Raw genomic sequence first — 22,195 nt, 5'->3', positions numbered from 1 at the left:
CTGATCCCTCCAGTCAGACAGGCCTTGAACAAACCCCAGAGCCTGAACAGCAGAGATCCTGGGCGTGGAAGCAAACTCATCTGGTCTGACTTCCAACTCAGCCAACCTCTCCCCTCTCAGCCTCATTGTCCTGCATAGTGAGGTCCCCAGTCCATGCCTGAATGACACCTGGGCTGCCATTGGTGAAGTAGGGGTGGGGGTGGGGTGGTCCCTATGGCCCCACCTCTACCAGGGGTTCCCTCACTGAGCTGTAGCTCTGCTCCTGCCCGTCTCCCACCCACTTCAAGCCAGATCAGAGCCCCAAGGGGTGGGATCCAGCAGCCCCAGCGTTGCCTGTCCCAGACCCAGAACAGAGAGCCGTGTCCCCCGGTGCTACTAGTTTTGTCACTGCAATGCCTTCAGGCCGACCCACTGCCACCCTGTGGTCAGAACCGTGCATCTCTCTGCCCTGTGGGCTCAGAGGTCTCTAAACCCTGCCACATAGCCATGTGTACACAGAGCTGCAGGTCAGTGTTGCACTGACCAACACACATGACAGCCTCTACGACTGGCCTTACACTGAGGCCCTCCATCTGTCCCCTGCCCTGCCCCCGACCTCACACTGTGCACCACCCTCCACGTGTAGCTCTGAACTCCTTCTCATACCTTCTCTGAATCTCTGAGCAGCTGCAGTTCCCCACCATCATGCCTTGTCCCCTAGACCAGACCCTGTGCGGTCATTCGCCGCTGCAGCCTCCCCTCTGGTGGAGGGATCCACGACTAGAGTCCCCATTCTCCCTGACTGTGGTGTTTGGGATGAGCAGCCTGGGGAGGAGGGCATGGGGAGGCGTGAGACGTGAACCCACGCACCTACAGAGCCGTGCTACATACAAGGGTGAGCTCGTGCTGCTGGGGCTGGGGGTGTCAGGGAAGGCTTTGGTGGGCCCTGAAGGGTGAGGTCTTCATTACACAGAGATGGGGAGACAGGCGTCCCAGGTGAGGGAACAGCGGGTGCAAAGCCAGGGGTGTTGCAAAGGATGAGGTGAGCCTGGAGATGCGGAGGAGACAGGCTTCGGGGGGTTGGAGCCGGACCGCAGCTGTGCCCACGGAGTTGTATAAGGCGTGGATGAAAATCAAAGCCGTGGTCCTCTGGCCATGGCCTCTTTACATTATGGTCACTTCCCCCTGTGCAATGCCTTTGAAATACCAGGACGCCCTGGTTGCTGGGGAGGACTTTCCTTCCAGCTCCTTGTCTTTGAGCTGAGCCTGAAAGCCAGCAGATGCCTGAATCCCCAGACACTGTCTGCCCCACAGAAAGGCCAAGGTTACCCTCAGGGCGGGCTCCATTCCTGGTTCTGCCCAGGGCTGCTGAGTGGCCAGGGGTAGTCACCTTCTGTCTCTGGAGTTCCATTTCACCGTTTCTCAGAAGGCTGGGTTGGATCAGATTGATCTCCAAAGTCCTGCTGGTTATGGATCTGTGAACGAGGGACTAATGTGAAGGACTAAAGGGAGGGCTCGGGGGCGGCCGGAGTAAGACGATGCATAGGCTCCCTGTTGAGGGGTGAGGGGCAGGAGACTGGGGGGGCTCGGCTCCACGTCATGCTGATGGAACTCAATCTGCGGGCCTTGTGCTCAAAGGCTCCTTGCCTTTTTAAGGACAACACACATAAAGTAGCATCCACACACAGCATCCGCATCAAGGAGCTTATAGAGCTTGAGCCTGGAGCGTGGGCCCCAAGTTCAAGGCAGGTGTCAGCATGGGGTGGAGTGGAGAGGGAGGGCCCAGGGAGCGGGGAAGGGCAGAGGAGAGGAGGCATGTACTGGGTTTGGGGGGCTGTTGCGGGTGGGTGGTAGATGGGAGGAGAGGAGAAGGCTGATGCCCCTGCCCCTAGAGAGTGCCCCACCTGGCTGGAGAGAACACCCACCAGACATAAAGGACAAATAGCCTTAGACTGAAACGTGTGGAGTGTGGACTCGGGGAGCACGGAAAGGGAGAGGGTGTGGGGAGTCCCCGGGGGGCGGTCCTAGAGGAGGTGTGCCTTAGATTAGGCCTTCAAACTGGTTCTATCCCAAGGGGACTCACATCTAGCTGGGGACCGTCAAGGGACACATTCGTAGAGCATAAACTAGTGAACACATGCGGTTCAAGGGGACAGGCTAGGACAAGGTCACCAGGGCCTGGGGGATCCTGCTCCAGGGACCCCTGGCAGTGGAGGAGGGAGCAACTTGCGCCGGTTCTGGTTCTGAACGCGCCGTCAGCTGGCAGTTTGCCTGGGAGACAGCAGTCTCGGGGGTGGGGTTGGGGACAAGGACCAAGGAGGTCGGTGGCTCAGAGGGCTGCTTTGGTGGTCAGAGGAGTCTTCAGAGGGAGGAAGGAGGAAGGTAGGAGGACAGAGGAAGGACAGAGAAGGGCAGAGAGACTCCAGAGTGAGCTCTTTGCTCCAGGACTGGGCTATCTGGCAGCTGGGCCCTTCCCAGAGAACCATGACAGTTGGTTCTGGCCATGAAAGCCACGTATCAGACCACGTCGGTGCCTTACAGCCTTCACTTTTGAGCTCATGGTTAGTTTCCACCAGCCTCTGATCAGAACCTCAGCTCTTGCACAACTCTGACAAGTGAAGCTGTTCCTCTGCATGTCCCTCCTGGGTTGGAAACCATTGAAATGACCATACTTTCAAAGGTTAACTCATCTGTGGCATACTGTGTTTAAGATGGCAAGAAACAGATGAAGTATCTTGGAGAGATGTCCATTTCAAAGAGTTAAAATTGAGCATTTGGGTTATTTAAAAAGAAAAATGTAAATTTTTAGCTATCTGGAAATTTCAGGAACCCGAAGGCCTCACCTGTGTTCAGTTTCTGGGGCATTGAGATTTATGACAGAGAGAGAGAGAGAGGAAAACACAGACAGTGGAGGCAGATGGCCTGGGTCTGTATCCTGGCTCCACCCCTGACTAGCTGTGTGACTTTTGTCAGGTGACTTAACCTCTCTGGGCCTCAGTTTTCTCATCTGTGAAGCGGAGATGACAAGCCATAGAAGTGGCAGGGCTGTTATTTTAACGAAATGGGGAGCCTTTCATTTAATGAGGCTCATGGGTACCCTGGCTAACCGTGGAACCTTGCTGAGAAGACCCTCTTGCCCACCTAGCCCACTGGAGGAGGCAGCATAAATCTTGATTTCTGCCTTTAAGACTAGGGCTGGGTTTGAGGTTTGAGGGAAGGTAGGGCCATCGGGAACCAGGTGGGAAGGAGTGGCAGTAGGCCAGGGAGGAGGGCAGGCTGAGCTGCCACCCATGGGTGCAGGAGGTGAAGTGAAGCTTCTTACCCACCTGAACCAGCACCCTGGCACGGCTGCCCCTGGCCAACTTCCTCTGCCCCTCTGAGCCGGGGCTGGGCAGGGGGAGGCCCAGCAGGTCCTCCCAGGTCTCCCTACCTCCTCCGCCTCTCCTCAGCGCCTGATTTCCACTGCTGATCAGGCCTCCTGTCTGCCCCTTTTCCTCATCATTTCTGCCCCTGGAGTCCAGAGTTGCCAGGCAGGCATTCTGTCACAGATCCGTCTTGCAGAGAAGGCGACTGGGGCACAGAGAGGTTCAGTGACTTGCCCAAGGGCAGAGCTGAGACGAGAGCTCAGACCGTGGGCTCAGCAGCCCCCACTCTTCTTGGATCTTGGATGAGACCCCCTTTCCTAACCTCGCCCCCACCCCTCCCTGCTGCCGCTGCCTAACTCGCTCACCTCTCCTCTGTCTCTCTCTTCCCCCACCCTGCCATCCCTCCTCCCCCGCCCCACCCCCTCCCCTCACCGCAGGGCCCGAGGGCTGTAACCTGTTCATCTACCATCTGCCCCAGGAGTTTGGGGACGCTGAGCTGATGCAGATGTTCCTCCCTTTCGGTAATGTCATCTCCTCGAAAGTGTTTGTGGATCGGGCGACTAACCAAAGTAAATGCTTTGGTGGGTAAAGATAACAAACCAACTAGCTTCACCTAGGACAGGGCGGTGCTCGCACCAATTTACCGGTGTCCAACTGCTTTTAACCTGCTCCTTCACACAGCTCTCCACCCCCAGGTCTCCCTACGGCCCAGCCTCCAGCCACCATCTCTCACTCCTCTCTCTTCCACTTTTGGCTTCTTGGCTTTCTCTGCTCACTCCTCACCCAGCTCCCCATCACCCCATCTGCCCTTTCCCAGGCCAGGAGGTAGGTTTCCCTCCCCGCTCCAAGTCCCAGTTCCCAGCCACCCGAAGGGGGAGGAGCCACCTTGGGCAGGGGTGCGAGGGGGCAGCATGCAGAGTACGCCGGCAGCCCCTCTCCTCTCACCATGAGATGGCCCCTGGGTGAAAGCTGGGCATGACCCCTGATCCATGATCCTTGGGGATGGGGTCTGCCCAGCTGAGGCCCCTACCCTGCCTTCCCCTTGGCTCCCTCTGTCCATCTCTGCGTCCTGCCCCCACCCCCCTTCTCTGTCTACCCTGCTCTTTGCTCCCCTCCTGCCGTCCAGTGACCTCTCTCTCGCCCACCCGCCCCTCTCAGACCCCAGAGCCACATTGTTGAAGAGTCAGGAAGAGGAAAATGGTCCCTGCCCTCAGGAAGCCTCAGATCTTAGCTTAGATGAAAAGCACACCTACTCAACAGCAGTGAAATCTGCAAGGCACCAAGTAATGGAGTAATGAGAAAGGCAGGTGGATGTCAAGGAAGGAAGGAAGGAAGGAATGGATAAGGGCATGGGGCTGGGATGAAACGAGTTAAGGGCAGTGAGCGGGGAAGCTGGAGGCTCTGGGCAGAAAGGAGGGCTCAGGGGAGGCCATCTGTGGGGGAGGGTCTGTGCTGGGGGGTTTCCACAATTCAGATGAGGGAGTTTTATGCGGTGTGGTAGGCAACTGGAAGATGGTGGGAGGTCCTTGAGCTGAGAATATGGGAGTGAAGATACAGCTTTCAGGACATTTTCCGGGTGGCAGGGTGTTAGGTGGAGTTGGGAAGATTTGGGAGGATTTGGAGTACAGTTGTCAGATAAAATATAGGATGCCCAGTTATATTGGACATTTCAGATAAACAGTGGATGCATTTTTAGTGTAAGTATGTCCTGAATGTTACAGTCAATACGGTCTATGCAATATCTGGGATATACTTATGCTAAACAAGTATTTACTGTTTATCTGAAATTCCAAATTACTGGGCATCCTGTGTTTTGATTTGCTTCAGACCAGAAGCAAATCCCCACAGCTCTCCCCTCCATTCCTCCTTAGTCCATCTCCCACTTCCTCTTCCACCTCCATCAGCCCTTCCTTCTGGAGCCAGAGCCACTCATGATTCAACACAGACTGAGGAGTCCAGTCCCCAGAGAGCCACCCATGGAACCAGAGCTGAGTCTGCCAGGAGCTCAGTACCTATGGGTTGACCCCCAGTTTCTGGGGCTGCGAGGACAGAAAAGGAGCCTATGTTGGCCAGGGAACCCAGGTTGCATTGGGGAGGGGAGAAAGGATAAGGGTACAGAAGCATCAGGAAGAGCATGTCGAGGAAATTCCAGTTTGGAGACCAACTTGCCAGAACCATGAGGGGCTTGAGGTCTTAAAGCATGTTTGACAGAGCAGTCGAGATCTTGGCTCCATTGTCCCTTCCCCTGGAAGTTTGCGGCACCTCAGTGGCGTAGCGTGGCCTCCGTAGCTCATTTCTTTGTGTAGTGGGAAAGCAAAGCTAAAGACAGTCAGGGCTGCGCCCCTCCCTTGCGTGACCAGTGTTTCTTCTGGCAAAATGTAAAGATGACAAACTGGAGATCTTTGTGTTTGCTCTTTAAGCAAGCCTCAGATGCTACATCAAATCAAAGAAGACCGCTAAGAGCCCACGAAGCGCTGGGCACCTCGGATAGAGCAGGCTTGGTCTCTAGCCATACCCTTGGTGTGTTTGTGCTGCCCTGGCCGCCCCTGACGTCAGAGCAACCCTGTTTCCAAAGGCATTTCCTTAGAGTCTGCCCGAACACTACTTTCGCCATTAGCCCTTTTAAATGTTCTAGGACCAAGGTTTTCCCCTGCCTTTTTTTTTTTAATATCTTCTGAATACCTCTACACTGGCTCTTTTTTTTCTTTCTGAACAAGTTTCCAGTGCTAAACATCCACTTGCCTTGAAAAAGGACAGTCTCCCACCATGTTTCCCAGCCCAGCACTTCCTCCTTGAGCCTCTTGGGTCCTGGTTTGCATGTGAGCTTTCTGCAGCTCTCCCAGAGGCCTTTTGTATGAGAACCAACTCAGCACTCACTCACGGGCAAGTCATTACACTCTCCCGCCTCCGAGTTCCCGTGTGCGAAATGGGGGTTTTAGCAGTCAGCCCTCAGGGATGCGCAGAGGTTATATGAGATGGAATGTGTGAGGGGTTTGGCCCAATGGGACCCTCAAGAAGTGCTAGACCTCTCTATGTTCCCCAAAAGAGGGGCTGTTTTGTTGTAAATGTGGTCCTATGTTCAAGTGAACCCCTCAATGGCCCCACTTGCTTTTTATGAGCATAACAACCTTATAAATCAGAATCTTCCAGAGGCTTTTGTGCGCATATGTGCAGCACAAACTGTTGCTAAGGTGAAAGAAGGGCTGGGCAAGGGCACCAGGAGGGCTTCCTACCTGCAAGGCTTCCCGTGGCCTGGAAGGCAGGAACTTTCTTGAGGGAGGGAGGAATGGGGAAGGGACTCTGGGGAAGGAAGACAGTAACCATGGGAGGTGGTGCTCAGGGCCCTGCCAATCAGGGGCAAGCTCCCTGCCCAGACTGCTGGCCAGTTCACAAAATTTGTTGAGGAAGAAAGGTTCTCTCAAGCCTAGAGTCCTTCCCAACCCCTGGGCCTCTGGAGACTCTAGATTCTTCCACAAAGTCTGGCCGTCCCTCCTCCAGGACACCTCTGCCTCTACTCCCCTCCTTGGTGGCTGCCCCTCCCTTTACACCACAGCACCTCCAGCCCCTTTTATCCTTCTCTTGTCTCCTTCCTAGCAGAAACAGCCACCGAGTGCAGGTAGCGAGGGAGAGTCAGAGCTGGTCGAGCTGGTGGGCCAGAGGAGGCGGGAGGAGTATAACCTGCCACTCACAGTTAGGCTATCTTGTCCTCGCAGGGAGAGAGGCTTTAGTTCAACTGCTCTCCTTAGTTTGGGGGAGAGAAGTGTTACAGACACACAATTCACATATTTGCCCTGTTAACAACTTGACTGGCCATCAGAGGAGGTGGGCCAGGAGGGGATGAGAGGAGAAGGTAAGAGGATTATTCACACTAAACTGCAACTACAGATAACCCTAAATCTCTCCTATTTGTTTTGGCATATGGACTTATACAGATGTTGGTTATGTTGCTTTGGGTCTGGCTCTGACTAGTCCCATTTGAGCTCATATGCTCTTGAGTGCACTCCCATGCACGTACACATACCCTCTCTCCTGTCTCTGATGGTGCATTGTTGCAAGAGCAAATATGAGTAAATGCTGGAAGGACACAAGAGGAAAAGAACAGGAGCCACATGGGGAAGGTGTCTGGGGCAAGGTGAAAAAGGGAGAAACAGCCTCCACAGGGGAGAGCAAAGGAGGTACCAGGGGCAATTAACCAAGAAGACAGCTTCTACTTCAGTGGGTCTGTACTTCTATCTCTTATATCTAATGCTATTCTGGGACAAGCACCCCAGATGAGGCCGGTTTGCAGGATGGCCTGGGAACTTCGCCAAGCTTAGTTTCATATATTTTGCAAGGAGATTTTACAGGAGAAATAAATAAAAGGCAGATTTTACAGGGGAAAAGGCCCCTAAGTCAAATAAATTCCAGGGAATACTAAGTTAAACAAAGAGATGAAGTTTTATTTATTGGAGAAGTTGGGGTGGGAGGTGGGTGTTTTTATTTGTTAATGTGCCTTGAACTGTCCCAGAGGGGTCTGGCTATGAACCTACCTGACCACAGAAGCCCCTTTCTCAAGGAACACCTATTAGGGCCATTCTTGGAAATGCTGGTGTAACTTGTAGTCTCCAAGGAGACACGTTCAAAGTTTCAAAAAGTGACTTCTAAATGAACTTTGGGAACCTGATCCATCTCCATCTGAGAACTTGGTGTTTCAGAAGGTGTCTGGGAGCCATAGATGGTTCTATATCCCGTCCTGGAACGTTGGGAGGAATGAAGGGACGAAAAATACTTATGTAGGCTCTCAGCTGATTTTTCACTAATAGTGTTAATTTGTAGTATTATTGTTATCATACTGTTACCATTGTTAAGGGGGGTTCATAGGGGACATACTCATTGGTGCGTGCTCGGTCCAGGGCAAGAGCACCTGCTCCCCGGCCTTGGAATTTTACTACATAAAAGGGAGGTGGTGGGTAAACGCGAGTCGGTCTGGCTCGAACCCCAGGGTCCCCCAGGAGCCCAGCCTGGGACAGCCTCGGCCAGGACAGGGAGGGGGGTGGGGGGCCGCGAGGACTGCCCGCCCCTTCCCTTCCCTGTGGCCGGGCGGCACTCGCGAAGGGGGCGGCCCGACACGCGGCGCAGTTTCCTCCGTGGTGCCTCCCTCCCGCCCCCTCGCACGCCTCTCTCTCCCCAGGCCGGCACCCTGTGCCCTCCCGCTGCCAGGCCCCCTCCTGTCAGGGAGGACAGTGTCCAATAAACTCCACCCTCAGGTGTGTCCGCCCTCTCCCACCCCACCGCAGGAGAGGGCTGAGGTGCCGGGGCCGGCCGGGGTGGGGGGCGGGCGCCTGTCCGAGCGCCGCCGCGCCGCGGGCTCCCCCGCTCGGGGGAGAGGGCGCCGCCCGAAGCCGAGGTGGAGCTGGGGAGGCCCGGCCGGGCCTCGCCGACCGGGGAGGCTGGGAGCCTCCGAAGCGCCCACTCCGGGAGGGGCCACGCACAAGCGGGCTGGAGGGGGTGGGGGGGGTGAGGCCGGCGGGGGCGGGGCCCCGAGGGAGGAGCTTCGAGCCCCGCCCCTGCCCTGAGGCGGGGCGGGGGCGCAGGGCGGGGCCGCCGTCGCCCCGACTTTCTCCCCGCCCACCCCTCCCGGCCCCTGCGGCCCAGTGGAAACCCAGGCCCTCGTCCCTCGTGTCTCGCCAGGCTTCGTGAGCTTCGACAACCCGGCCAGCGCGCAGACCGCCATCCAGGCCATGAACGGCTTCCAGATCGGCATGAAGAGGCTCAAGGTGCAGCTGAAGCGGCCCAAAGACGCCAATCGCCCGTACTGAGCGCCGGCGGGAGCGTCCCCCGGGGGAGACTAGGACTCGCACAGGTAACCGGGGGCGGCCGGGGCGCGGGGCCGGGGGGGAGAGGGAGGGGACACCGGACGGACCCGCCGCCTCCCCGACCTCCGTGGGCTGGACTCTCGGAGCTGGTGCCTTGGACCCGCTGCGGCCATCTCCACCCGCTCTTCGCTCGGTGCCTAGGGGCAGGCGCAGAGCTGTGGTCATCCCGGGAGACATGGGCATGGCCATCCCCCTGCCGCAGAGCCAACAGGAGCTGGAGGGAACCGTTCTGAGAAGGTGGGCCGGGCCAGGGGCCTGCGCCTCTGGGTCCAGACTGGCAGTCCTGTTTGCCGGATGGCAAGCTCAGGACTGGGAGAGTTTGGGGGTGGCAGAATAGGCCCTACGGAGAACTGTAGCCCTCTGCTGGGACATTCTTCCAGAATCCTCATCTCCCTTCCCCAGCTCTCCAGCTGGAAGGGCTGGTGGGCTTTAGACACTTGATCCCCTCACCCCTCTGGTTCCTCATAGCTCAGTCTGGAGAGGAGGGATAGGACTTTTCAAAGGGACCTTTACAAAAAAAAAAAAAAAAAAAAAGGCTGGATAGGACAGAAGCTGACCATGGTGAAGGTGTAGCGCTGGGGCCACCTGCCCTGCCTGCTTTACAGAGGCCACGATCAGTGGGCGGTTGTCACTTCTTCTGCTCAGTCTGGGTCCTGCCTAGCAGCCAGACTTCCAGGCCACCTGTTCCCCTGGGGGAAGCGGCTCCCTGAGGAGGTGGGGAGGGGGAAGTTGTGCCAGGACATCGGAAGTCCACCTTCAGCCTGGTGCCCCCATTGCTGTGAGCTCCTGCAGGGTCAGCTCATTCTCAGGCCAGAGACAGGCTGCCCAGTCCTCTGTCGCTCCATTCCTTCAGGGTACTGTGCACCAGGCACAGGCAGGTACACGGAGCTCAGCCCTGAGTCAGACTGGTAAGAATCGTTGTCCTAAGCAGGGGAGAGAGAGAATAAACAATGACATACGATCAAAGAATACATTATACAGGGTGTCAGAATCGTTGGTTACAGTTAAATCAGGTAGCCAGGATAGGCCTTGTTGAGAAAGTGGCATTCAAGCAAAGACTTCCAGAAGTGAAGCAGGGAGCCATGCCAGCGTGTGGAGGAGGACATCCTCCTGTTGAGGGCACAGCCAGGTGAGGGCAGGGTGGTGTGTCTGAGGAGCAGCAGCAGGCTAAGGTGGCTGGAGGCGAGTAATTAGGGGCCTCAGTGAGGGAGGAGACCCCGGAGGTGAGGAGCACCACTCACGGAGGATCCACAGGCTGTTGTTTGGACTTAGGCCTGTCCTCAGAAACGGGGAACAGGAGGAGGGGCACTGGAGAGCTCTGGGTGGAGAGCGATGTGATTAACCTGCATTTCAACAGAACAGCTGGCTGCTGTGTTAATAGATTGCAGGGCCCAAAGCAGAGGTCTAGTGCACGGACCACTCAGTCCAGCTGACAGCAGGTGATGTGATATGAGGGCGTTTTAGACATATTTGGAAGGCAGAGCCAAGGATGCTGTTTGTAATGAATTAGGGGTGGGTGTGAGAGAGGGGAGTCAAGGATGATACCTGGCTTTTGGCCCAAATGACTGAAAGAGCAGTGTTGTTATGCCTGGAAAGGAAAGGGGGTTGGGTGGCAAATCAGACATGTGAGAGGTAAATCCCCGAGTGGAGGTTCAGAGTCTGAAGTTGGAGGTCTCTGCAGTTTCCCGTTCTCCCCTCAAATCCCACCACCGTCAGCAGCACACTCTTCGTCCAGCCAGGAGCAGCTCAGTGCTCAGCTTCTGTTGCCGAGGGTGGCTGAGCCTCTACCCTCTGCAGGGCTGGAAAACCAAACCGCCTCTCTCACCTCCTGAGTTCCCACCCACTGCCCGTCTCTCGCTGGTGTGAAGACACAGATACTCATGGCCATTCAAAGGGCGGGCACCTTCCTGTGCCAGGCACCGGGCTCAGTGCTGGGTCACCATCCTGCCCACAAGGAGCCTCTGGCTCTGTGCACACACAGACATCAAGAGGCCGCCAGCATGTGGGTGCATTTCCATAGGAGGGGAGGGTCGGTTTGGTAAAAGCAGCCCTTTCTAGATCTAAGGCGTGGCCTGGGTCAAAGTGCTTCCCCTCTTGGACTTCCATGTTTTTACTAATGGAAGCAAGGTGTTGGAGTCATTAGAGGATTTTAAAGAGGGGGCATGCTCCCGGGTAATGCCCTGAGATCGTGAGGGCCCGGTGGCTCTTCGAACGCAGTCGGTTTTAGCCTCCTAGACCTCAGTGCAACAAAAACCCAAGCAGGAGTAGAGCCTTTAGGTGGTAGAAATTCCCAGATAAAGGGATGAGGAAAGCAGATTTGTTGTTTGGGACATGAGGTAGGAGGAAGTGGCCTTCAAGGTAGAACCAGCTGACAGTCATTCTTGGGATGGGGGCTTGAGAGGAGTAGTTTAAACAGCAGAGTGGGTTCTTCCGCCAGAGAATACGAAGGCCAGAAAGGTGAGAACCGTAGACCGTCCCACAGTTCTTATCACGCATTAGGCACCATTCCTATACGGAATAACTGTAATTTATAAGAACATGGCTGGGACTGCCTATAAGGTACGTAGTGTTATCCCATATCACAGAGAGATTACGTCACCTTTCCATCAGCTACTGAGTGGTAGAGCCGTGATTTGAAGCTGGGGGCCTAGTTCCAGAAACTGTGCTCTTGGCCCCTTTAAGTAAGGAGAATGATAGACCCCTCGCTGCTGTCATTACCCCAACCTCCCACCACAGAGTGTCCTCAACATCAGAGGGGACATGTCAAGACATCCCTCTCCTCGGGGGTCGGCCATCTGACGACCTCCTCCCTATTAACTCTATAATAAGGCCGGCCTTTAGTTTCCGTGTAGATGGCATTTTAACATGGTGCTGTCAGGTTTCCCTCCCCGAGACTGTTAGAGGGAGGGTGTTAAGATAAGGGGCAGGCTGGGGGAGTCCAGTGGGAAGTGACCCCTGTCCAGTCGCCAGCAAGGGAGGAAACAGCATGCAGAAGCAGCTAGAAACTGCACAACTTTACAGGTTAACGAAAGGGGTATGTACCTAGGGGCGCTCAGAAAGGCAGGGTTAGCCCAAACAGGGACTGAGGGACGTGCCGTCACTGGGAGTGTAGAGGTGACCGGGCCAGGAATGTCAGGGCCAGGGTTGGCCACCGCTGTGGCGAAGGCAGAGGTGCAGCAGGCCTGGTGGCCGAGGACACGTCAGAATGAGAATGTGGCAGGTCTGGGCAAGGAGAGGGCCCCAGCGGGGCAGCTGTAGGGGGAGTGGTTGGGCTTTGGTTCCATAAAGTGCGGTTCTGGTGGGTGGAGTTGGGGTTGGGTCCCCTGAGTGTGTAGATCTCTTTCCCCTTTGGGTTCCCGGCCTTCCTAATGCCCCTGCCTCTCTGGTTGCTTGAGCTCATTATTTTGTGCTATGATGGGAGTTTCTCCAAAAAAATCTTTACCAGGAATCTAAGAGGAAAGAAATAGAGGCAGGAAAAATGGGCAAAATCGTGGACATGGCCAGCTCTAGAGCCGTCAGCCAGAACCCCCAAGTCGCTCGCCCCACCCCAAACTCACGAGCAGGCGCTGCACCCGAAGCTGAAGTGGTTCTGGCTTGGAGGACTCCTCCAGGAGTCCTGTCCCTGCTGGGCCATGGGCTTTCGCACAGCGTCTGCTCTGAGCATTTCAGACGCGGGTGCTTTGGGTCCGACCTGCCTGGGATGGGCCGGGGCTTTGGGCCTGGGCCTTCCCTGGCTAGAGCCCAGCTGTGTTTAGGACCTGGCATCGGAATCAGTTCAGCCTGGCCATCGCTTCCTCATCCAGGTCATAAGTTGGAGCCTCCCAGGCCTGACTCAAACTCCCCCATGCTGGTCAGTGACCCTGCCACCACCACAGGGCTATGTTCTGGAGGCTCTTCAGGAGGGTGGCCAGGAAGGGGACCCCAGCAGGAAGAGGCACAGCTGTTCCTTAGTGAAGAGAGTGGTCTGCCGTTCACATGAAGAACCCCGGGGAGGCTCTTTAGGGGTTGAATGCGTGTGAGAGCGTGGGTGTGTCGGGACCAAGCGTGTGTGAGAGAGGAGTGTATGAGAAAGCCCCCTGGGTTGGGCTTTATGGAGGGGCTGTGTGGTAGGCAGGCTGGACTCCCAGCCTCCAGGACAGTACCAGGCACTGGAGGGCAGCCGGGGGGAAGCTGGGGGCAGGCAGAGGAGCACAGCAGAGCGGGGAGGGGTGTGTACCACTGTGGAGTGCTCAGGACCGGGGCCATGGGGAAGGAGGGGTCCCCAGGGGACCCTTAGTTGTACTTGCCATAGCTGACACCTGATGCCACTGCCTTCCTCCATTCTTAGGCCTCTTCTGCCACTCCAAGGGACCTGCCAGTTGGATATCGTGGGTGGGGCTAAGGGCTGTCCTCCAGGAGGGGCTGGTAGAGCAGGGGAGGGCGGCATGTCAGGACTCGGTGGGCTGCAGTGGGCCCCGGTCTGCACAAGGGAGATCGGCTGCTGAGCAAGGACCCAGCTTGGCCGGGCAGGGCGGGCAGGGGCCGGGGGAGGAAGAGGAGCTGGGAGCTGTTCTGTGAAGGCAGAGCTGGAGGCCGGCTTTGGGCTTGAAATAGTCACCCCTCAGCTGCTTTGCAGCTTATCCACACCGACATTCCACGATCCCAGGCTTCCCTTGAAGGAAAACAAAGCTGAGAGTGGAAGTTGGCTGTGGCTCCATGTAGAAGCCTGGCAGCCAGGAAGCCCTGCAGAGAAACCTGGTGCCTGAATGCTGCAGTGTGTGTGTGGGTGGGGGGAGGGGGCCAAGGTCAAGGGGAACCATGACCAGGGGATCGGACTAGGGACCTGCCCCGACCCAGATCTCTGGCTGGGGGCAAAGGACTGTGAAATTGTGAGGAGTGCAGAAGACCACTGAAAGCGGAATTATTTGATGATGGTTGATAGTGAAGGGAATCTGGCCTCAGCCACCTACGGCTGCACCTTTAAAGAAGGCAGCCAGGGCCTGTGAGACAGGTCAGCCCAGAAGGCCGGACGTGGAGGGCTGCGGGGTATCAAGGAATGGAGAAGGAGAAGCTGGAGTAAGGGGAGTCAGCAGAGCAAAAGTGACAGCAGCAGAGACAGGAGATCCAGGGCCATAGTGCTCCCTCCTCTGGTGGACTGTCCTCGTTTGCGGTGCCTGCCCTGCAGGGCGCCCCGCAGTCTTCTGTTCGGCCTAATCGTGGGTCACAGCTGCAGAGCCTTCTATAGGCTCCAGGTGCCTGGAAGGAGCCTCACTTGGGCCACATGGGCCACCTTGGGAGCAAAGCAAAGGATGTGAGGTGATTGTGAAGTGAAATCAACAGAGCCAGGGCGTGCTTCTAGATTTCTAGGAATGTTGATGTGATTTCCTCTAAATCTGAAAACCAAACCTGTTCATTTGCTGAAGGTTCTGAGGAAGGAGGGTTGAGGCGAAGCGGAAGGGGAGAGAATCATAACCTCATACAGTGGGTTCTCTTGGAGTGGAGACACCCTTCTCTGGGGACGGTGGCCCAGGTGGGACCCAAAGGGTGGGAGGGCTGAGTTGCTGCCACTGTGGACTGTACTATGGCAGCAAAGTGCCTCCTGGATGGACCTCATGGATACAGCAGTCACCTTAGCCAGCCTCTGACCTACCCGGCAAATCAGGGCCACCCTGACAGCCCCCACCTGCTGGTCCACAGGCTGAAGCCACAGAAGGCTGGGGAGGTGAGGAGAGCTCGGCGCCTGGGGGAGAGAGAAAGAACCAAGGGTGATAAAAAGCAGAGACGTGCTCCCCCATCTGCTTGCTGGCCAAGGTGGTTTGAGGGGCTGTTCTACTTTTTTCTGGCCCCCTCGCCAAACCGCCCATGCCCCCCCTCCCCAACGCATGATGGATGCCCTTAGTGGCCCTGTGTGAGGTTCTGCTACTGTTCACAGTGTACCATGTGTCTGCATAAACAGCTGTGCGTGTATGTGTGTGTGTTGATGTGCCCATGTCGTTTGTCTGCCGGCTTCCTCCATCCTTTGAGTTCTTTTCGGTTCTCTTATGATTTGACTGCTGTTCTCTCATTGGAGCTTTTAGATTGATGCTGTGGTCTGGTGCTGTATAAATATTTTTCCTTTTAATTTTGTTTTAACTTCTTTCCTTGCCCTTCTTCACCCTCCACCCAACTCTCCCTGCCCTCCCACACTCCCCCTCCCCATCCGCCCTGCCCTGCCTCTTCCTTCCCCTTTGCCCACACTCTTGTCCTCTCTCTCTTTCTCTCTCTCTCTCTACATATATAAATATATATATAAATCTTTTCTTCTTTTGTCATTCAATCAAATTCCAACAACCCAACCAGGGCCAGTCAAATCCACCACAGTCTCGCGCTGAGCTAGGAATAAAGTTCACGTAATCACATGAGAGTGGAGAAAACAGTCCCCCATCCGTAAGTTCAAATCAACTCAAAGTTCACAGTGTGACATGATGGCGTCATGTAACAAGGCTAAGAATCGGTTGCATGACAATTGCCGTCAAGTTTCGTGGAGGTGCTGTGATTGGAGCGTTTTTCTTGGATGTTGTATCAGTTGATGATTGGCCAGTCATGATCACACGTGCATTCTCTTGACTTTTGTGCTGCCACGACCTTTTTTGCTGTGCTCATTTTTGTTTCGTTCTTGGTGCTTGCAGTGGTTTTACTTTCTGTTGTTTGGTTTTTCTTGTTCAGCGTTTTTTATGCTTCTCTAGATGTCACATAGAGAAAAAAAAACCAAAAACAAAAGCACAAAAAAAAAACAGTAAAAATAAAGATGAATTTCTAAATTATCGAACATGGGATCATTTAACTGTGCAAACCATTATTTTTTTTTCTTAAAAATAAGGAAAACATCTTAAAAAATGCGTGGTTGATTTACTTGCACTTGAAAATATTGTGATTTTATTTTTTTCTAGAAATTTGGGGGCCTTTTTCAATTGACACTTTCCAGGGTCTGGTCTTTTTCCAGTTAGGCCATTTTAAATCTCACTTCAAAAGGAAAAACAAAAACAAACAAAAAAAAAAAACAAAAACAAAATCTCTACAGTAACAGAATAATAAAAAAAATTTCTAAACCAAAAAACTAGAGTACAAAGCCAGAGGCCTCTGACAGAGGGCCTGGTAACGATTGTAAGGTTTGTATTGTAGCCACTTCTGCTAAATTAAATGTGGGGAGGGGAGGCTGGGGACCGGGGTTTTGGGAGGGTTTTTTGGTTGGTTTGGAAAAGACAGTACTGACAAAAGCAAAATGCACCTTTTTGTTTACAACTGAAAAAGGGTCCTTGACAAGTGTTTTTTGATTTTATTATTATTTTATTTGGTGTTGTAATTGTTTAGACTGCTGTGTACGGTTTGCTGTTTGTTGAATCAACAGTGTGAAAAACCTGCCAGCATGGATTGATATACGCATGACGTTGTCCCCTCGACTGGGGGCTTTGCAGTTCTAACTTTCTTGATGTAACCAGTCACCCCCATGTATAAGTGGAAGCTGCTTGCTAGAATGGAGATGAGTCTCATTTGTTAATTCACAATGATTAAGCATTCTCCTTCTGATTCTAGTCAGATCATGATTTTTTTTTCCTTAAAAGCAAAACAAACTCCAAAAAGCCACCATTCAAAAGAAAAACCGAGAATTGTCTAAGTCTGATGATTAAATATGTTCTAACTTCTTTTAGGATCTCCCGTTCCCCGCCCCCTCCCCGCCCTTGAAGTTCTGAATTTCCTCCAAATTCCCTGGCATGTATGAGAAAATATTGTGTGTGTGTGTGTGTATGTGTGTATCTATGCATATACATACACACATATCCATGTATATCCACATATGTGCAGGTGAATATATTCTACACATATATCCAGATATACATATATATATACATAGCCTCGCAAATACTTACTGACCTTGGGAAAGAAGTGGTTGGCTGGAAACTGGGCAAGGATTCAGCAAAATTCATGTCATGGATCTGTCTTCCTTTTCCTCAAAGGGGGAGGAATGGGCTGGGCTGCTAGAGTTTTGCTCTCTCGTTTGCTAGGCTTCTGTATACATATTGTATCTGGGCTAAATCCCTCAGAGATCAGTTTAATTATGAATTCATATGCCATAGTCCCAAATTCTTCCCTTAGACCGAGCCATCCCCCAATTCAGAACTCTAACGGAACCCAAATCGAGCCCCCTCTCCCAACAGCTAAACAAAGCTCAGCTAACAGCCACCGCCACTAACCCGCCAGTGGTTTCTCGCTCTGAATGGAAGAGTCGATTTCTCCTTTATGTATCATGATCATGACTAATTCTCATACTGGTCTCTCCCCTCCCTCCCGCCATCCCCCAGAGCTCCCACCCTGACCCCCAGGCAGGTTCCTTTTGGTGTTTGGATGCATTTTGTGTTTCCTCTCTTGGCTTAATCAGCCCCGATTTTCTTCATTTTAGGGCAGGATGCTGAACGGGCTACATTAAAAAACAAACCTCTCTCTCTCTCTATTTATAAATGAGAACTGTTGGATGACACCTTTGACATATCAGCCAATATCAATCAAGCTGAGGACTCCAGACACTCTGTGACTGTAACATTTCTTCAAGGAAAGTATAGCGTCTATGGAGTTCAGAGGGCACGTGTTTGGGGGAAAATACATAGGACTTAAAGAAGAAGATGAAGAAAAATGAGAACACACACACAAAAGGCAACTTTTAAAACAAAATAACTTGACACCAGATGGGGAGGCTGAAGGGCTGGGAACTGAAAAGAGACGCTGCTTACCGATCCCCGGGGCTTTTCCAGCCCGTGGGCGCCTGAGGCAGGCTGGGGCGAGCGGTGTGGCGGGACCTGGTCCCCAGGGGGCGGCTGGGAGCCGCCGCTGAGCATCTCTATCTGTCATTCCTTTAGCTATTTAGGGACCAAAGGACCAAACTTTTTATTGCAGATGTGTAGCTCTATGTCAAATAGAGGGGGAATGGAGGGGAACCTCCTTCCTGCCTCCTGGCTGTTCATGAAACAGCTTAGAGCGATTCTATGAAAAATGTAATAAAAAAATGAAAAAAAAACCACAAAAAACCACAAAAACACAAAAAAAGAAAATGCTTAAATGCTTTTAAAACAGCAAGATAATAGTTCTTTGATACTTTGAGAGGCGCTTTGATTACCCTCATTCAAGTCTAAGACACTTTCCTATGGTTTTCTGTATTATATGTCTGGAGGGAGCTGTTAAGATGAACAAATTGGTGGATATTGGGGGAAAGCAACAAAAATATTAAAACTCATTAACCTTGAAGTGTGAGAAAACAAGGAGGGGAAAAAAAAGGACTTACAAGGCAAGAGAATTGTTGTGAAAAGTCTGTAAATGCTTCTAACTCTTCCCCCCCTCTTAAAAACATAATAGTTGTACAGAATTTTAAAAAGGAGAAGTTTAAAATACCTATATAATAGAAGAAAAATTAGAGGAAAGCAAAAAATAAAAAAAAAATAAAAAAGGAAAAAAAAACTTATAGAAGTTAGCGTTACTGCTAAAATCCCAGATGTTGTAGGACTGTACTTTTGTAGAGTTTAGACTGAGCATCAATCCCTTCTCCCCGCGAGTGCTGTCGGATGACGACACCGTTGACCCCGAGGGCCAGGCTGACTGGCCAGACCTGTGGGCTCCTGGCTGCCCCCGCAGGTGGAGGCCCCGCCCTGGGCAGGAAGGCCCGCGCCGCCGCCGCCGCAGCCGCAGCCGCCGCCGCAGCCGCCCTCGCCTCGCTTCGCTCCGGAGCTGCGTGCTCGCCCGCTCTCCGCAAGCCCTGGACACCTTCTGCTTCACTCGCCTTCCATGCTTGCTCCAGAGACTTTCCGGGCAAGGGAGACCTGGGAACTTTCATCTTAAAACAACGAAACAACACACACACACAAAAACCTTAAACAAGAGAGAGAAAAATAAACAATCTTTGAAGAATTTCTGAAACTGTTTACAAGGAATTTTGAAAAACAGGGATGTTTAAATGATGCCGGCTCTGTTTTTCTGTAAATAAATTTGCATATTTTGTAGGACTTTTAATTGTAATGATAGAGAAAAAAACAAGGAAAACTATTTAATGAAAGCACGATATTTATCTTTGGTAAATGACTTTAGAGCAGTTAAAAAAGACATTGCTTAAAAAAAAACTCAGAATCAGAAAAAAACACTGATTTATTTAAGAACACATATATTTTAAAGTATAACATATTTATTATAATTTATTTGCACCGTTGGGAAGACTTGCTTTGGCATTCTGCCTCGATACCCTCCTCTCGTTGACGTCCAGTTCATCTGGAGGCCAGAGGGCTCGCGGACCTACCATATTTTTCCTTTTTTGTTTTAGAAAAACAATTATCTGGTTCCTCTCGGGCCTCCTGACTTACCTTTCTTTCTATTTTGTTGGTTAATTATTTTTTAATTTTTCTTTTTCTTTCTCTTGGCTCCTCCTTTTAGGATGTCCAGATGTTGTAAAAAAAAAAAAAAAAAAACAGCTGCAGTTCAGTACAACTGCTCTTTTCACACTCAACTCCCTAAAACTCCTTGTAACCTTCTGTAACTATTGGATGACGCTTTCTCCAGCTTAGCCCTAAATAAAGCACAGTTTAAAAAAAAAAAAAAGAAGAAGAAGAAGAGTCTTTTTCAGTGGTCTCTGCTTCTCAGAATCTGGCCTGCTGGGCCTCACAGCCGCACGGGTGGCCACGGAAGTAGCTTTGGTCCCTCTCTCCATGGAATCTGCCTGCGGACCGTGTTTACAGTCTAGGCAACGTGGAGAGCTTTCTGGGAGGTGATGGGAGCAATGACAGGAGGTCCTGTTCTACAGTTAGAAACTGTTCTCTCCACTGATGTGTGTGAAGGCCTCCGTGGCAGACCCATGGTTTTGGTTCTCAGGCAGGGATGGCCACAGTGTCCAAACACAACAGAGTCCCCCTTTCCTCCTTAACAGGAGGAAACCAAGGCCTTCCGACCTAAATGGGAGTGGGGTTGCGGGCAAGGTGCTGGGAGGCACTGGTAAGGGAGGCAGTGGAGGCAGGGACCACAATTAAGGAAGAAGGATGAGAATATAACCCAAAGCTGGCCACCAAGAATTTTGCTTTTGGTCCTGCACCTTCCACCTTGTTGACAGTTTTCGTGGATGGAGGAAACCAAGGATTCTGGATGGTGCCTTCAGAGTTGGGGTTCTGGTGGGAGGGAGTGCAGAGGGGGGAGGTTTCTGGGGTGCTGCCCATCTCTCTATCACGACAGAATGTTCAAACCCTGATGCCAGAGGAGGTTTGAGAAGGAAGGAAATGCTGCGTGAGGGGCTCTGGATGAGGAGGGACAGGAGCCAGGACTGGAGCGGGGAGGCGGAGAAGAGGGAACAGCTTCTCCTGACCTGATGTGCAACAGCCACAGGCCAGCCTCAGGCCCTGGCCCCCGCCAACCCCCTCGTCGCCCCATGCCCGCCGACAGCCTGCAGCCCTGGGGGTGGGTGGACTCCCACCTAAGCTCTCCATTTCCCTCCGCGTGTGGGCGGGGAAGCTGTGCGGTTTCAGATGTTTGGCTGGGGAGGCCAAGGTCTTTCTCTGTCTGCCTGTCTATGCGTCCCCTTCTGTGGGAGAGTGGGGGATGGCTTCAGCTCTCACCTGTCTTCTCTAAGGGACAGTGATACAGAGCAGAGCTCAGAGCCCCAGCTACAGAGCAATACCTGGGACCCTGTGTTCCATCTCCTCTCTCTTCCCCAGGCCCTGGGCCAAGGCCATGTTTCTCACACTAGCCTGTGAAATGTTAGCCTGCTGGGGGGGAAAGGCCTTCAAGCCTGGATTTGAATGTGGAGACCGTTCTGCGGATGCGAGTCTCCCTCTCCCCTAAACTAACCCACCCTCCTTCGTGCCCAGGGTTCCGGCTGCAAGCCCAGGTGACAGCCTGCACTGGCCGTTCTGGGGACCCTGTGGGGCTCTGGACTTTTTGGCAGAATTCACTGCAAAGGGCTGGAGGTTATGCTACCATGTGAGGAATGGAAGGGTGTTTTCCAAGGAATTTTTTGAGTTTTCAGCCCCATACTATTCAAAACTGAGGTTTCTGTTGGGCATTTGCAACGGAAAGGCAATGAGTCTGCCAGAGCGTGACAAACCTCAAGGGCTCCTCCTCCCGCCGCTGCCTCAGACCCCAGGGAGCCTCAGCCCGCCTCCCCAGACAACTCCTGTCTCTTGGTTTCCACCCCCCCCAGCCCCGCCCCGTGGTGGACCCTTCTCTCTGGCAGAGCCCTCCCCCCCTCCACTGTCCCTGGAGCTGCCCCCAGGGACTTGGGCCGAGAAGCAGGTCAGCCAAATTCTGCTCTGTTCCAGGCATGGTTGACCGAGAAAAGGGATGAAAACACAGCGCCTAGATATTATGTCAGTTCTAGAAAATAAGCCCTCTATTTATTTAATTTTTTAAAAAACTTATTTATTGTTAGACACAGGGGAAGGGGAGGAGAAACATCAATGTGTGGTTGCCTCTGGAGCATCCCCTACCAGGGACCTGGCCCACAACCCAGGCACACGCCATGACTGGGATTCAAACCGGTGACCCTTTGGTTCACAAACCGGTGCTCAAGCCACTGAGCCACACCAACCAGGGCTAAACCTTTTATTTAAAAGCTACATACAAAGCAACTAATGGATGCATGGCACAATTAAGAAAGAATACAACTTATTAAGCTCTGGGGGAAAGCTGCAGATTCTTTGGAAACTCCCAGGTGAGTCTGCACACTATCACGGGGATCTGGGATCCTGCAGCTCATCCATCATCCCCGGGTTAAGAATCCCTGGTTCGCAGTGTTAGGAAAACCCAAGACACAATTCTCATTAACTTCCGCTGATGTTCAATGGCTTATAATTCTCTGTTGTTATTCTACCTGCAGTGTGCAGTTCCTTTAGAGCTCCCCTATTTTTTAAAGACTTTTTATTATAAACTTTTTATCTCAAATTTAAGGAAAACTAGAGATACTTGCACAAAGAACTTCCACGTACCCACCACCTACTGTCAACATACGTCAGCTCA

General features: G+C 52.9%; 1 protein-coding gene across 20 annotated transcripts in view; it reads left to right on the top strand.

Annotated features, from left to right (window-relative positions):
- CELF4 (CUGBP Elav-like family member 4) overlaps positions 1-18,826 on the top strand; it is a 295,212-nt gene extending 276,386 nt beyond the window's left edge. For 8 of the 20 annotated variants that reach the window (XM_054583564.1, XM_054583563.1, XM_054583577.1 and 5 more), the window contains exons 11-13: positions 3,782-3,865; positions 9,015-9,186; positions 17,616-18,826. In XM_054583564.1, coding sequence (XP_054439539.1) covers positions 3,782-3,865; positions 9,015-9,142 — 212 coding nt within the window. In that variant the 3' untranslated portion in view covers positions 9,143-9,186; positions 17,616-18,826. Of the gene's footprint in view, positions 1-3,781; positions 3,866-8,514; positions 8,591-9,014; positions 9,187-15,517; positions 15,605-17,615 lie in introns of all 20 variants that reach the window. The other 12 variants (XM_054583572.1, XM_054583571.1, XM_054583570.1 and 9 more) reach the window with 3 other exon arrangements.
- The last annotated feature ends 3,369 nt before the right edge of the window (positions 18,827-22,195 follow it).

This window comes from Pteronotus mesoamericanus, unplaced genomic scaffold, assembly GCF_021234165.1.
Source record: "Pteronotus mesoamericanus isolate MK-2021 breed Mesoamerican mustached bat unplaced genomic scaffold, CSHL_Meso_final contig_74, whole genome shotgun sequence".
In the NCBI taxonomy this organism is placed as follows: domain Eukaryota; kingdom Metazoa; phylum Chordata; class Mammalia; order Chiroptera; family Mormoopidae; genus Pteronotus; species Pteronotus mesoamericanus.
The sequence above is the reverse complement of the archived record's forward strand: the minus strand, read 5'-3'. Positions and strand labels throughout refer to the sequence as shown.